Raw genomic sequence first — 16,480 nt, forward strand, 5'->3', positions numbered from 1 at the left:
ATAGTGAGTCCAGAAGAAATTGAATCTCATTTACTATTTGTACTAATACAAGATTGTACAAAATCATCAGTTAACTGGGAAGAGAAATTATAAGAATTGTTATTTCAGATGCTTGGATGTTATGTTTTTACAGGTGTTGGGGGAAAGGTGGGTTTTTAATTGTCACTGTTGTTGTTCCTGTTATTTATGATGACAAAAAGGTGGAAGGATTGCAGGGCTTTATGCAGCTCCATAGAAAACAAAGCAAAACATCGAAGACATGGCCATATCAGTGCAAAACACTGGATACTTGGAGAGAATAGATATGAAAAAAGGCAAAACTGGTGGATAACTTGAACAGCCTTAGAAAAAAGGAATCTGAAATGGAGAAAAATCAGGGGTGGTATGCCTAGGAGAGGACTTTTTTTTTAAGAAAAGAGAAGAAGAATAGAATTCTAATAGTCCAGTATAGACAATATTGTATCTGCAATTTGTACCAACCAATTTCTAAATTTGGATTTCACAAGGAATCTATCAATATAAGAAAAGGTGTAAAAAAGAGTAACTAAACAATGAGATTTATATTTTTTTCTAAAAAAGAACTAAAAAGACTCACCACCTTGGGAAAGAGATGAGTAAAGGAGTGTATGGCAAAGATATGGAAAATCAAGAGGATGGACTTGTCTACTTTCTTGAGTCACGTGTAAATAAATTGTGGAACTAATCGATATATGATGGTTGGATGCTAAAAGTAATAAATCAAATCCAAATTTTGCCAGATAAATTGACAGAAGTTTACCAAGTGTCAAAAAGAACAAAGTCTCAAAGTCAAACTTTACTCTCAGAGTACTTAGGAGAAGTGTCACTTACAGATGTCAGAACATTTGCTATTGTCACAGAGAGATTACTGACTTAGATGACTTTGAAGCTCACTCAAACTATCTTACCTTATCTTCCTATGCTGTATTTGAAGGAACAGTGTTAACAATTCTTATCAGTCCAAAACAGGAGACCTGCTGGTTATGTCCTGAAAACAAAACCACGCTTTTCTGACATACTACTTTCCATGTGTTGTTCTTGGATTAATGACTGAAAACATTTTTTGTTTGCAGACCACCATAATTTGAATAACAAACATCTGAAAAATTATGCAATGAGAGGATGGTAAGGATGGATACATCCTGCTAAAGATGGATACTTGCCCATCTTTCTTATCTCTCCCTCCTCAGCTCATCCTCTCCCAGGACCTGCAGGCTCTTTACATCATCTGTGAAATACATAATAGTAGTTGTTTCCTCCAGCCCTCTGCCTGAGACTTGCTATGCAAACAGACTGTCAGGTAGCAGGAGGGAAAGGAGATTATAAATGTGGGACCACCAACACATCTCTGCCTTCCCCACCTGCACTTCTGCCTTCAGGTATCTTGCCTGCAGTGAAGGAGTCCTCCAAGACTGCAGTAAGGAAAATATTTGCTTGTAAATCTTTTTCTTTTTTTTTCTCTCCGTTGACTTTCCGGTCTCACAGTGCCAGAGTTTCAGAAGTCCAGAGAAGAAAGGCAAGGCTGCATACTGGGGGAAAGACATGAATTTTAACCTGTTTTGAAGATGTGTGAGTGTGGTTATTTCTGCTGCCATGCTGTGTTTACCTTTAAAGTCAGTTATGTATCACTAGGGAAGTGCTCACCATTCTACAGCCTGGATAAATGTCCACATCCTGAAGAAATAGAAAATATCATTTATAGAAGGAACTAAATTGCATGTACCAGTGATTAAACTACATGTAAAAAATGAGGAAAAATAATGAGAGCTGAAAACATGAAAAAAAATGATTAAGTGATAGGAAATTACACTTCCTGGGGACACACAGGACGCACTCATTTTTAAATCCTCTTTCGGCCATATACTAGATTTTAAAAAGAAAAGTTCTTTAAATATTTGAATTTTGCTCATGTCCACTTTTAGATTTCACTTTAATCTCATAACACACTTAATCAGCCCCTCAGCAGTATAAATCATTATTAAAAATCTGGCAGAAATTAACATTTTACTTTTGAATATTTTATTAATAAAAACCATTAAAAATTCATCACATTTTCATTAACAATATGTAGAGCTGACAAATGATCTTTGGAGGAATTAAGGAAATATAAAGATTAGATTTAATAATTGGCAACTGGGAACACTTTTTTGGACCACTTTGATAGATAAGAGGTTTGGACAGCCCTGCTCTTTGCAAAAATGAGTGTTTTGAAAGGTGGGCTCTCAGATTCTTGTGTCCACTATTTTATTAACATTACATTACTACATCCAGTCCTCCATCTAAGAGCCAGGGTCTGCAATATTATGCATTAGCCCAGCAAATTTACAGTTGAAATAAATAAATAAACAAACAAACAACAAAAAACCCCAAAACCCCAAACAAACAAAAAACCCAAACAACAAAAAAACACCAACCTAACATGAACCACTAGAACTGACAGTACCCAATTACAAACTGTAAAACTTGTGGATACAGTTTATATGTGATATATACGGCTTTATTATGGGATGAAACAATGTTTTTCCAATATTGGAAAAACCATTGCAATATAACATGCTTATAGAATATGTTTAGTTGAAGGACATGTAAGTAACTCTAGGGAAAAGGTCAAGATTTGTCTCCACCTCTGCCATGTTATGGAAAAATATTTACATGTGATTGTGTGTTTTACATATGGTGTTACATAAGAATTAACAGAAAGTTGCATCCAAGTATATAACCACTTTCATTAAGTCAGTCTTTATTATGATTATCTGTACTCATTATGGCCTTACTTGCTCTCCTCCTATTGATGTAAACAGAAAACCCTGCACTGAATCTGCCTTGCAGGTGAATCATGGTTATGATATGAGGCCATATTCTATGTTGCAGGTTACCTGTTGGCTTCCTGTTTAAGAAAGCACGAGTGAAATTGCAAGTACATTATTCTCTCCATAGGCCGTAAGGGAGTCTAGTGAGCAGAGAAGTTTAGATGAGCTGTTGTTAGAGATGTCTAGACCTGGTGAGACAGATCATCTTTAGATGCAAAATAGTCCAGTGTTTAGCTTGAGTCAAATTATAAACCAGAGAAAAGATAACAGAAGCCTTGTGTAGTCCTTTAGACAAATGTCTAATGCTTAATCCTGAATCCTGAGTGTGAGAAAAAGAACTCTAAAATCAAAACGTGATTTCACAGGAAGCCAAAGTAAAGAGCAAAATGCGAATAAGATGCGACAGGTGAATGGCTTGAAAGGGCATGAACTTGTACATTTTAACTGAACAGTCTGAGCCAAATCCGGAGAGATGCCAAAAGAAGTAGTCATTTACAAGCACTTAATTCAGCACTTAGCTGTGCCTGACAAGACTCCTGAAAGAGAGAGTATTGCCAGGGCTTAGAAAAACATACCTAGGCAGTTGCAGAGTCTCATTAAGAGTTCAGCCATCTGGTGTATGGGAAAGAGGAAAACAGAAATAATAATTTGGAGAGACTTTCACTCTTCTTAGTTGCTATTTGCTTACACAGCTCCTCACAGAAGAAAAGACTTCCAGACACACTGTCCCCTAACACAAATTACTTGCAGTGATGGTAACAGTAATGCTATTAAGAGAAAAGGCATTAATGGATAATTTGCTTTCCAAATTTGTGCACATGTCAAATCAAGCCTCCTAGAAAGCCTGAAAAGTGCTTGCCTTCTGAAATACAAGTGAAATACAGATTAGAAAAAGTATGCAAGTTATAAGACAGCTTTGTAATGCATGACATTCTTACCTAGCTGGATTTTATTCCTGTCATGATACAATGGAATTTATGGCTATAGACTGCCTGATGGCTCAAAAACGTCTTCCATCACCTTACCAAAAGCAAAATGCTGCTTCCCAGATAGCAACAGCCTATCATCATTAAGCTAAGAGACAGGGAAAAGAGAAAATCCACACTATGTCATACTTTATCCTTAGCAGATGTTTACAGCAGATTAACCTTCAAGTCTTCGCTTGCAAGAAATATAATTAATAATACACATTATTGTTTGAAACAGAGTTCTCCAAACTCAACAGGAAAGTGACACAGCTTTCAACAGTTGAAAAGCAGTAGTCAGAAGGTCAGGTCTAAAGAAAGGAAATCAAACAAACCAACAAACAAAAGTCCTTAAAAAGACATTTCAGATATTAAGATTCTTTTAAGCAAAGAAAATATTTCCCTACTCTCCCTGCACCCCAAAAGTCTTGGATGAGATCCAGCTAGTTGTGTCTTACTGCACTGAATCAATATTTAGCCTTACCACTTTAATATAATAATTAATAATAATAATAACAATAATAATAATAGAGCATCAGCAGTCTGAACTGCAAACAAAGCAAGTTCTGCTGCCAGGAGGAAAGCTGCTCTACAAGAATTCCTAAGAGAAATCGCAGAGGAAGTCTTTACCTCGTTTAAAAACAGGCACAAAGGGCGAATCCTTCTCTCCTTACTCTCAACAGATTTCATGGAAAACAGCGTATATTATTAATAAGAATGGGATTTGCAGGATGCATTTGGTCCCATGTTAACTCTTTTCAGAAGTTTGTCAGCACCTTGTCTGATAGTAAGGGAACCACATATTGTGTGAAGAAATAGTTTTGTACCAATGTATCTGAGCAGAAAAACTGTAACTGCTATAGTAAAAACGACTATCCTATAAATTAACAAAGATAGCAAAGACTTATGTTTTAAAACATCATTTATTCTTTTCATCAGCTGAAGTATAAAACTGTCTCCCCATTAAACTCCCACTTCCTCAGCAATTTAATGATCTTTTTAAGTGTAGAGATCTTCTTCATGTGTAAGAATGTCAATCTGAAAGAGTATGGGTCACAGTTTCCTCAAAAATTATGGCAATTCACCTTTTGAGATGTTCCAGCAACTAGAAAGGAGAAACTCCAAGTGCCACTCACTGCTAAATTAGAAGGTGCGAAGGCTCAAACTGGTCCCCTTTAAACTTGTTCCAAGTAAGGCACCCAAAAGGCAGATTCTGAGAAGATAAAAAGCCACAACTGTTGCAGCTGAAGATGAACATCAGTTCTGTCAGCCAGGCCACTGTATTTAATTTTTCACTTCTGTGAGCACTTGATTAACAGACTGACAACACATCTTGACTGTCCAAAGGTTCCAAGCCCGTGAAAAGGGGTCCGCTGCAAGCTTCCACGTCTGACAATCCTCAAGTTCTGCACACCCACGTTCAGCGGCATGAGAGACGTGTGGGAGCCGAGCGCTGGTCCGGCGTGGGAACTGCCCCAAGGGACGGGCCCCCCGCCGTCCCCGACGCTCCGGTCTAATCACCGCCCGCTGCTCCCCTCGCCTCTGCGGAGCCCGCCTCCGCCTTCCTGCCGGTCTCCGGTGGCTCCTTGTCCCCGCAGCCTTCAGATTCCTTGTTGAAGCAAAGCTTGAAGACCCCCAGGACGGTCATGACCAGGATGACCAGCACTACCACCGCGACCGTCACCAGTATGAAAACGTAGTGGGAGGAGGAGGAGAAGGGCGGCGGAGCGACCGTCTTCTCCCCGCCGGCAGCCACGGTAGCGGCGGGCGGTACCGCGGTGTTCCGGAGCGGTGGGAGGGAGAGCCGCCCCCCCTCCGTCCCGGCACCCGGCGGCTCTGCGGGGCCGCCCGCGGCGGTGGAGGCCGGCTCGGTGGCCGCGCAGGGCGACCCGTCCTGCCCGCCCGGGGTGCAGGCACAGGCGACGCCGCCGGCCACATCTCGGCACCCGGCGGCCTCGGCACAGCGTCCGCTGCCGGGGCTGCGGTTGCTGCAGGGGCAGAGGGGCCCCGCCGCCCCCTGCCAATCGAAGCCGCCCAGCTCTGGCTGGCAGGTGAGCTGCATCTGCCCTCCGGGGCAGGACACGGTGAGCACTGTGCCCGGCGGGCTGAAGCCGGGGCCGGCGCTGCGGCCCTCAAAGGGGAGGCTGTAGTCCAAGCCGAGGGCGCCCGCGGGGCTGAGGTCGGGGCAGGCGCCCTCGTACTGGTACTTGCAGACGTAGCCCTGGCTCTGCCGCTGGCAGGGCCGCTCCCTCCAGCCCCAGCTGGGGCCGCCGCCAGGGACCACCGCCATGTGCAGCCCGGCGCAGCGAGCGGTGAGGCAGGAGCGCACCGGCTCCTTCACCCACCGGCCCAGCTCCGCGGGCACCTCCTGCGGGGCCGCCCCGCCGTCGGCGCCGTCCCAGGAGAAGCCGCGGAGCGGCTGCCCCTCGTCCGTGCAGGCGGAGGCGTTTCTCTTCAGCCCGACCCAGAAGAGCGAGGGCGCGGACTCAGCCACCGCCTCCGCCAGCAGCCCCAGCAGCAGGCGCAGCTCCGGCTCACCGCTGAGCCAGGCCAGGCTGCCCCGATGGCGGTCGCAGGCGTTGCGGGCCTCGGCGTAGGAGCTGTTGACGAGGTGGGCGCTGAAGCAGACGCCGGCGGCCTGGCAGCGGACGACGGCCCGCGGTGGCGAGGGCCGGCCCAGGGCGCAGGCCGCGGCCACGAGTAGGCACCAGGGCCCGGCCCGCGGCATCCTGGCGGCTCGGCGTGGCGGGGCGAGGGGCGCGGGCTGCCCCGGCTGCTGTGGCAAGCGCTCGGCTTCGTCTCGGTCTGTCCCGGCCGCCCGCCTCGTCCCACCCCAGCGCCGACCCCTCGCCCACGGCCCTCCCCTGGGCCTGCCAAAGGAAACGTGTCGGGAGCCGGGGTTGACCTCCGCATCCTTCGTTTGTTGGCGGGAGAGTGACGAGCAGCTCTCTGCTCCGCCAGGAAGCCGCTGCCCTGCCCGGCGGGCGAGTGTCCAACTTCGGGAGAGGAGCAGGGTGGGAAATCCCGGTGCCACTCCGCTGCCAGAGGGGCAGACGGGTGCCGAGGCCCGGAGCTGCAGTGGTGGGGCACTCTTTTGGCGCGGGCCCAGGAGATGTCCGGGCCCGTCTTGCCAGCCTGTGGAATGGCACTTCCAGGAGAAGATCGTGCCAGCTTCAGCGACCTCTTCCTTGAAGGGTTTTCTGGTCAGGTGAAGCTGTGCACCTGACCCCTTGGCTCCCAATACTCGAGCCAGTGTAACAATCAGGAAAACTGTCTCAGATCACTTCTTCGAAGCAAGTTGGCCTAAATGCATTGTGCGTTAGGTGCCTACTCTGATTTCCAATAGGTTGTTCTCAAATAAATTAACTGATTGGCTGCAGCTCTTTTCCTGGTGGCAATCTACGTGTCACCTCATTTTTCTGCTCCTTACTGTGATGTCTCTGCTGTTACCTTGTGAACAGATACAGCACACACAGGTCCCTTTGCCAGGCATTTGATGTGACACAAAACCATTTGCATATGTGTGCATTTCATTTACCAGGTTTCACTTTGGAACAGTCCTCGTCAGTGCTTTTTGTTTTGTGGGTGTGATATAATGCAAATTCCTATTATTTGAATACACGGATAAAGTGGAGCAAAAAGCGGAAAATAATCTGTTTGAAATTTTAAAAAGTAACGCATCAGCATTGAACCTCTGGAGGCAAATTCTACAATCCTGGATCAAGGCTCCAGGTGAACTCTGCCCTGCACAAAGTACCCTGGCTTTGCAGAGTAGCCTCTGCATCTGTTCAGCCCATTCTGAAGAATTTAAATTCACTTTGGAGCTGCAGATAACAAGATCCATTCAGCCATCTTGTGACTGACCTGCACAGACCTCTGGTACTCCAGACCTGCCTTGGGACATAACTCATTTTCTCTGGATACCTCAAAGAAGAATTAGGAAAACAGGTATACAGACACACTGTGTGATAATGATCTGAAGCTTGGCCTATTTTTGTAATGTATTTCAAATACTGAGTAAAATTTACAAGTTTTCCATCCAGCAACTTGGTGGACAGAGTGTTTTAGAGACTGTTTCCTAGGGAAGTTTCTGTTGGCAGTCAGTTGCCAGAACTGCACAGACCAAGCAAAAGCTTAGAGCTGCACTTCTTCACTTGCCCTGGACCCTGTATCCTGGCCAGCAGACAATACAGGAAGCAACACACTGATGTCTATTAATGAAATTCATCATTTTTATAAAAGAAGAGGGGCAAGAGGTAAAGGGGGAAAATACCATCTGTGTAAGTTCTGTACAAAGTACATCCCTGGTACCTTGTACATATCCTGTGTACAGTATGCTTGAGAGTTAGAGACAATATGCCAGCTATTCCTGGTTTTGTATGCTTTTTTCCTGAATATTTGCTGACAAGAAACTGCAGCTTGGTGGAAGCTGCTTTTAACCTTCATTTTCTGACAATATTTTTTATAGCCTTGGCATTCTTATTTCCTAGCTAAGCACAAAAATTTCAAGAAAGCAAAAAATAAGATACTAAAAAAGACTAAATTCTGGTTTCCTGTTTTGTCCAGCTCAATCAATTATCAATAAATAACTATTTCCCTTCCCCCCCTTCTCCAATAAAGTAGACTTTTAATCATTGTTTGTTGCTTTTCAAGTATTCCTGTACTTAAAAGCTGTATAGAGGGAGAATGTTCTCTCTTCACAAGGAATCACATGGAGAAGACAGGAGGTAATTACCTCTAGGTAATGTCTTCACTCGGAGGGGTTTTTCTTAGCTTAAAAAAGTAGTTTTTCACACTAAGAAGAATCATTCAATGGAACAGCCTGTCCGGGGGTGTGACAGAGTCCCCATCACTGGAGGTTTTCAAGCTGCAGCTGGACAGGGTGCTGCTAATCTCATCTAGGCTGCCTTTCCCATGAAAAGTTGGACCAGGTCATATTTCAAGGTCCCTTCCAACCTGGGATATCATAATCTTAAGTAGCGTGATTTAAATGCTTATTTCAGACCTATATAAAAAGACAAGAATTGAATATCATATTTTTCCTAGAATATGTAGGTATTTGTTACTTCATTTTTGCTTTGAGGTAGCATCTAGCTAAATGCTTGTACAGGCCCGCTGGATATCACATACACAGAAATTCTGTTTCTCACAGTTGTAAGAGTTAACAAAGCAACATTTTGAAATACATGAAATAGAAGAAGTTGATTATGGGTAAACAGTTCACACAATCATAGCTGTTCTTAGGCAAATCTTACCTTCGGTTGGTATTTTGTTTCTCTTGGTATTCAGCAAAAATAAAACTACATTAAATGTTGCTATGTTATTACAATTTTTAAATTACAAGAGCAATTAAACTGCTTTGGTAAAAATAGTAATGTTAAATTTGTATGCCAGTAGACTTAATTTTATGGAAAACAGGTTTTCATTACAAGAACCTGCTTTTTTCATTCTAAATGAAACTAGAATTTTGATCAATCAAGGTGTAGAGAGGATACAGACACCAAAGTAAAAATCTGCAGTGTTGCCACAGCTGTTTTCAGAGCTCTGCAGCCTACAGGAATTGTCACTCTGGCATTCACTCCTCTCCACGGTGTGTCAGGAGGGTGGCTCTGAACCATGTGCCTGTGCAAGAGAGCATGAGGAGATCCTCACTGTCTGCCTACACTCCGAGCTGTAAAGGTGCAGTTCAGTTTGCGTTGGGAAGCTTTATTATCTACTATTCCGATCTCTAGTTCTTCACTGGATCTAGCTTTAGCTGCACTTGCACAAAATGAATGATTCTTTTAGCCCTTCCATATTTTTTAATGATGGACAGAGGCTACATTGCTACAAATACCTGTCAGTTTAATATCTTGAGCTGTTTTCTCCAAACATTGATGTGGGAGACAAGAGAGGCTGCTACATCGTTACTACTGATCATTACTGTCTTGCTGGGGAGTGCTGACAAAGCTTTGCCTAATGCAAATCCGCTGCAATTCTAAGGCTTCAGTTCTTCTCTTTCAAAACTGTGTGCTTATTACAGCTGAAGACAGACTAACCTTTATAAATAGAAGCAACAATATAAAAGCCCCAAATTTTTCATTTTATGATTCAGACCTAAGTTTCTGTCCCTGAGGAGGAAGAATGCAGCTCAGTCTGTGAAAATATTTGCTCCCTTGCTTCTCACCTTGGCTGTCAGCAAGGATGTGATGGGATGGCCTCTCTGCCAGGGAATTGTCAGGTACTACCAGCTCATTTCACACAGGCTACGACTTTAATTTTCTAGGCTATATTTGAACCGGCAGTTTAGAAACAGCAGTTTAGACACCAGTGCCCCAGGCAGTCGTCTCATTGGAGGAACTTGTACAGCACAGAAAGATGAGAACACTGCATGCCAAAACCAAAGGCTTTCACCTGCTGGAAATAGAGACAGTAGCTGTATGTCTGCTTAATCTGCCTCTATACCTCCTTATCTCTCCTACAGCTTCCCCTGAGTCCTGCAAAATATTTTAAAAATAATAGCTCTACCAGATCTCTAGAAAACAACTTGTCCTCTGGTTTTCAATGTTCTTCTCATTCTTCCTATTAATTAAATAAGAGAACTCTGTTTCTTTGAGTGTCTTCATGGAGCTTTGGCTGAAGAAATCCTGTCTTGAATGAGAGGATTATCTACTTACACAGAAATGCTGGTACCAGTACCTCACCAGTATGACGTATCTAAACATCTATCTATAAAGAAGACTTTATTACATTAATATGAATGTTATATGACTGATTGGTGTGTAGTTCCTAATGTAGCTGTTTTGCTCAGTACTAAGAGCCTCATTTGTCTGTAGTCATTCCTCAGTCTGCTGCCTGTAAGGCCTGAGCCTCTGAAAAAACACTGGTTTGCTTTAATTGTAGTTTTACTAAGAACTATTAGTTTTTCTGTTCCATTATGTAACTATGTCTCCCTTATAAAAATATGTACATTTCTACTACGGAATAATGATAGAAGGGCTCAATTAATAAATCTACTTTTCTCTTTTATGGTGGATTCTTTCTTGCATTTTTATAGGGTAAAATAAAACTTACTTTTGTGACTAACTAGGAAATATATCAGCCATATACAAGGAATTTGCAGCTCCTAGGGCTTAAGGGGGTATATTTTCATTAGAGGTAGTTATGTAGAGAGATACAGTACCCTGTGCTTACTAAGAGCTGTACTTTGCTTCACAGAGGTAGATGGATGTTGCAGTAAGAGGTCTGCCTGGCTGCAAAGGGGCCAAGTGAAACGATCTTCCTGTGATGCACAGGACACAAGTAAGGTCACTAAACTGGCTGGGGACATTTCTCATCCTCCAAGGGGTACAGGAAAATATCTGGAAGTGGATCTGTCTACCAATTCTGCCACAAACCTGGAAATTATGTCTAATGGCAGAAGCAGCTACAGCATCTGTTTTCTGCTAGCATAAAGGAAGGCTGCTGCAGCTCACCTCCCTTTGACAACTGGCCTCTACAGGTGAAGGAGCCCATTGTGGTCTGCTGCATGACACAGAGTTCTCTGGGGGTGGAAACTTCAGAGAGGAAAGGAGACAACAGGATGCAGCCCTGCACCTTTGCATGATGGCTTTTAGCTGGCTGCAGCCTTGGAGAGGCTACACTGGTTGGCAGTGGAAAGACACCAGTGAGCAGAGGAGAGTCTGTATTGTCACTAAGAGCTTAATCCCTCCCTCTCACCCTGATAGATATCTCTACTGAATCCAGATATCCTGCTGAATTTATCTTGAGTAAAATTTAATCATATTCTTCACATTCAGTGTTCCGCTAAGATATAGCTAATAATATAGATAAGCCAGAGGAAACAGGTATTTTGAACAAGTGAGAATAACTGTTGTTTGACAGCATGTCTCAAAAAATGATGGGTTGAATCCTCCTTTCCTAACTCAGTGAGGAAATTTGCATCTGTAGTCAAGAAGTGGTTTATCAAGTAATAAGGCAGCACTACATTTCACACATATGTTGTGCTTAAGAAAAGAAAAATATTCTTAAGAATATTTTATTATATATTCTTAAGAAAACACCGAAGTTAAAAATCAGACCTTCTTGAAGTCACTGGAAACTGTTTAATTTCAAGAGTGTGCCAAGATTTCTCACCAATTTCCCTGCATTCAGTCAAATCAGTTGCCACAGGGAGTAAAAATGCTGGGTGGAATGCCACATGCTTTTGTTACTTTTTCAGGTAAGAGGATAGGAAATTAAAATAAGAACTTCTGTTTCATTGTAACAACTTGCACGATCCTGAGATTTTAATTATTCATCTCTCAAGAGTACTACATAGATAACAAGGTTCACTTACACAGTTTGGAAAAGATAACCTAGCAGGGATCATGCAAGTTACTGTCTACTGTAATAACAATTTCCACTGACATTATCGCATAGCTATGGGACACCTTTAAAAATAAGGAATAATATTAAACCAGTGTTGTGAACACAGTGGTATATCTGTTATGTTTATGACATGGACATAAATATAACTTATGCTGAGCTGCTGAAGGCACATTTAATACGTGGACTGCATTGGCAAAAACAAACAAATAAAAAGATGTGGCTCTAGTGTTACTCAGTATGCATATATTTCCCTTGAAGCCTGTTCAGTTTACATGTTCATGTTTCCATTACTAATTATGCAAGAAAATAATGTATTCTGTTAACATTTCCATTCATCTTTAATGAGATATTAAGAAGGATTCCAATCCTGTAATTAGCTAGGGGAAATGAACTTCAGAACTCCCAAACCAAACACTTCAAATATTTTCAAGAATACTGTAATCTATAAATATTTTTTATTCTCACTCTAGCCCACTCTCCTTTCTTTTGTTGACCAGATAATTCATACGCCTTCCATCCCAGCCTCCAAATTCTTCACATCTCCTGTAGTACATAACACTGTCTTGTTGCCCCATTGGAGCTTCGTGTGGAGTATACATTGGCACAAGGGGCCTACAAGAGCTGGATGCTGAGTACAGGCATCTATATGGTCTAGTTTGCAGCTAACTGTCAAAAATATAAAAAGCACTGAAATGCTTCATGGCACAATCAACCTTCCCTGCATCATCTTCTCTTTTCTCTGTACTTTGAATAAAAAATACTCAGCAGCAGTCAGAGCTTTAACTTGTTGGATATATTTTGTTGGTCCATATTGAGTGTTCACATGCTGCAGAATCTGAGTCTGCCTGTGTTTAGATGTTTCTTTGTGAGGGAAGGGAAGGGAAGGGAAGGGAAGGGAAGGGAAGGGAAGGGAAGGGAAGGGAAGGGAAGGGAAGGGAAGGGAAGGGAAGGGAAGATAAAAATAGAGCGGGTTGAGAGTGCAGCCCAGGGTTAAGTTGAAGGAATGGAGAGCTGCAGCACAGCATAAAATGTGTAGGCAGAAAAAGGGTGAGTAGACACAAAAAGGAGACAATAAGGTAGAAATCAAAAGAAAAGATGAGAAGTAAGATCATTTGCTAGTGCCAAAATACCAGAGTGGCAGAGGGAGCAGAGGGGCATCATCCCTGCTGCTGCTGCCCAGTGTGGTACAGGCACAGGCAGAGGCACTGTTGTGCGAGGGGATAGGGGTGACACAGCGGTGTTTGCACAGCTGAGCAGCCTCACAGCCTGATGCCAGGTGGTGTGGGGCTCTCAGCATGGAGCAAAGGACAATGACAGCTAAAATAAAAGGCAGTTGCCACATAAAGACAGCACACAGTTCTTCAAACATACTCAGCTGTGGGAGACCCACTGTGTACTGAGGGACATTTGTGGCATTAAAGATAATTTGTGGCTCAAAGGCCATCCTTAAAAAGCATTATTTTCAGAATTAATTTGACAGCTTCTTTATGCCATTTCCTCTCTGTTCTATAGGGATACTATCAGCAGTCCGTGTAAACCATAGCTTTTGGACGCCTGGGAAAATGCTGAGTGCACTGTTGATGGTCTCCCATCCTAGATAAAAAACAAGCAAAAGGCTATAAGGGAGATTAAATCAGGTTTACCTATATCCTATTATAGGTTTCTAATATTTTATCAAGTTTTGACCTAAATAAAAATATTTTTAAAAATAAATTAATTTTAATTCAAAGTGTGCAACACCATCCCCTCAAGCCCCCCATTTTTTAGTAACTTCCTATACAACTGGAATTATTAAAGTCCATATCCAGCTAGACAGAGTCCATGACAAACTTCTGGAACTAGCAGATCCTTTGGGATGTAGCAAACTTTCCTAGGGAAATAAAGTAAAATAGAAGGAAATCCAGTGGTAAGGAGGTGATTTCACTTCCTGGCCTTTTGCCCAGTCTGACCATTTCAGGGAGTCTTGAAGTACTTGTTTGAAAATGGGCAAGGGGTACAGACTAGTGAGAATGAATTTGAGACCACCTGTGAGATGGAAACACAGCAGATGCTTCTCTGCACAGCAGTTAATTCAAAATGAACAAAATAAAAGAAAGGAAGAATATTTTGTGTCTAGTGAAATAATTATTGTTATGGGAGGCAAACATAGCTTTTCTAGAAATACTTATTGCCTTTCTTTTTTGTGAGAGTGGCCAGACTAAAAAGGCTTTAGTTCACTTTACTGATGCATCCTCCGCTTTCCCTTTTTAAATAATTCCCTTTTTGGAGCATTTCCATCTTAATGAAGGCTAATGTTTTAAATGTTCCTCATTGTTTGTTTGCAAGAGCTAGAAATAGGCTTTACATTTGTATGGTATAAAAGGCTTAGAAGACTTTAGAGGATCTTGTTGAATGGTACATGGTGGTTTTCCTCTCCAGTTTATCATAGCAAAAAGGCCAACAATGCTGTTCTTTGCACTTGTATGTTAAATGTGTGTTCAGTGGTACTACCTGATACTATCCTAAATGTCTCTATACTCATAAAATGGCTCAAAGGATCCTGAAATTTTACACAACATAAACCCAAGAAAGTTATCTTTCTGCTCTGTATGAAGTCCATTTTGAAAGCAGACTGGCTCAAGAAACAAATCATATCTTTCTATGGGCTTCTCACACTCCAGAACATTGGATATTCAGAACTCTGTGTATAATAAAGCCAGAAAAATTTAAATCATATTTTAACTTTATTTTCTAGAGGTTACTCATGATTTAAATAGTGGATGCATTTCCCTGCATGTCTTCAATGCTAAGGTTAAAATCCTAGCAGCTCTGACAGCTTTTCAGAATTTAGATTAAATAAATATCTCATCTAAACATGAGAATTCTGTTTTTCCAGGTCTTAAAAATTAAGGTCTATTGATGCTAAAGGCATTGAAGACCAACAGTTTCCATGAAGTCACATATTTGATGCTTAAACAGTTCACCCAAAAGGCAGAATTGATCTACATTTTCATCCACAAGCAGATTTTTTTTTTACTAGGATTATTAATTTTTAATTTTTGTATTAAAACTTTATGTTAAACCCTGGTTTTCTCACAATTTTCATTAGATTATATCCCATAATGTAACCAAAGATGCAGTGCTTGTGGTGCTGCACAGGACTGATTCCCATCTGAGTTTAGTGTGTGTGTGTGATCCTTGAAATATAAAGCCCTGTTGTTTATCTGAAGACAGAAGCAGTTAATATCCATCTAATCATACTTAAAATATTCTGTGAATAATAGGATGTGAAAGTGGTCTCACTTGCTGGCATCATTTAGTGTGATGCCGCCCGGGAACTTCCCTTGAAGATTGTCAGTGTGCAGATTATCCATGAAGGGAGGGACTGCCATTACTGCTCTGCTGGTTCAGATTTTAACCACCATACATTTTGTCTGGTTTTATGTGGTACAAAAACACAGTCACAGTAACTTTTTCCATCAGATACAGTATGAGGTAAAGAAGGGGGTAGAATCTGCAGGAATTTATTTTAGGTACTGATGAGCTCTACAGGCAGACCAAGTTCCCTGTGAGGTTGGTTGAAATTCAGTAACATTTTCCCTGGGCAGGCAGGCACCAGCAGTATCTATTGTTTGTGATTGCTCCAGCTGCTTGGTACTCAGGACAATAGCCTGTAATCCAGCTGCACCACTTTGCACTTGGGTTCAAAGGCCCTTGGTTTCACATTATTTGAATAGAAAAGGTCAATAAGAGGTGAGAGACAATTGAATGTTAGAAAATAATAAAGGAATGAGAGCTGCAAGTGTTTGACCCATCCCTACTGATGTGCTATTGATCTGAACTAAAAGAGAAATGTCAGACCCTTCCCCACCCAGAGGGATAGAAATGTTTCTGATATGTGTCAGTAAGAGATAAGAATCAGACCAAGAATGTATTAGCAGATGCCGCAGGGAAGAAAGTATAAACAACCCAAGAACAATAGTTACTGTGTGTCAGCTACAAATAAGATAACTTATTTGGCAGGGCAAGTTCTTTTCATGCCGATTCCTTCAGGGCACTCTGGATACGCCAGAGACTTTTCCTAGGAGGAGACATCTGATACAAGGAGACTGCATAAGGGTAAGGTGGCAGATTCATGGGACTGCAACTGTGCCCCTACATGGAGGGGTGGAAGGAAGGTTTAAAGGCAATGGATTTGCTCTACTGTCCTTCGTATTTGACCCTGACAGCACCCAACTGGATCCACAAAGGCAGCACACTACCATTTCCAATTAAATAATGGCTCTTCCAAGCCTATGCTATGCTGTCATTTAGCCCTCTAGAGGCAGCTCCCTACACACCCATTTTCCTTTCTGTACT

General features: G+C 42.3%; 1 protein-coding gene across 1 annotated transcript; it reads right to left on the minus strand.

Moving 5' to 3' along the window:
- Positions 1 to 4,735: 4,735 nt before the first annotated feature.
- CLEC14A (C-type lectin domain containing 14A) lies at positions 4,736 to 12,741 on the minus strand. Its single transcript, XM_030452484.1, has 2 exons — positions 12,651 to 12,741; positions 4,736 to 7,063 (listed from the first exon to the last, which is right to left on the minus strand). The coding sequence occupies exons 1-2, from the start codon at positions 12,739 to 12,741 to the stop codon at positions 5,307 to 5,309; spliced, it is 1,848 nt and encodes a 615-aa protein (XP_030308344.1). The 3' UTR covers positions 4,736 to 5,306.
- Positions 12,742 to 16,480: the final 3,739 nt, after the last annotated feature.

This window comes from Calypte anna, chromosome 5A, assembly GCF_003957555.1.
Source record: "Calypte anna isolate BGI_N300 chromosome 5A, bCalAnn1_v1.p, whole genome shotgun sequence".
In the NCBI taxonomy this organism is placed as follows: Eukaryota; Metazoa; Chordata; class Aves; order Apodiformes; family Trochilidae; genus Calypte; species Calypte anna.

Excerpts from the sequence above, each read along its gene's own strand:
- CLEC14A (XM_030452484.1), bottom strand. The coding sequence starts at position 12,741 with ATGTATACTCCACACGAAGCTCCAATGGGGCAACAAGACAGTGTTATG. Across the intron at positions 7,064-12,650 it reads TGGAGGCTGGGATGGAAGGC|TTTTCCTGATTGTTACACTG; the intron begins GTATGAATTATC and ends GATCTGAGACAG.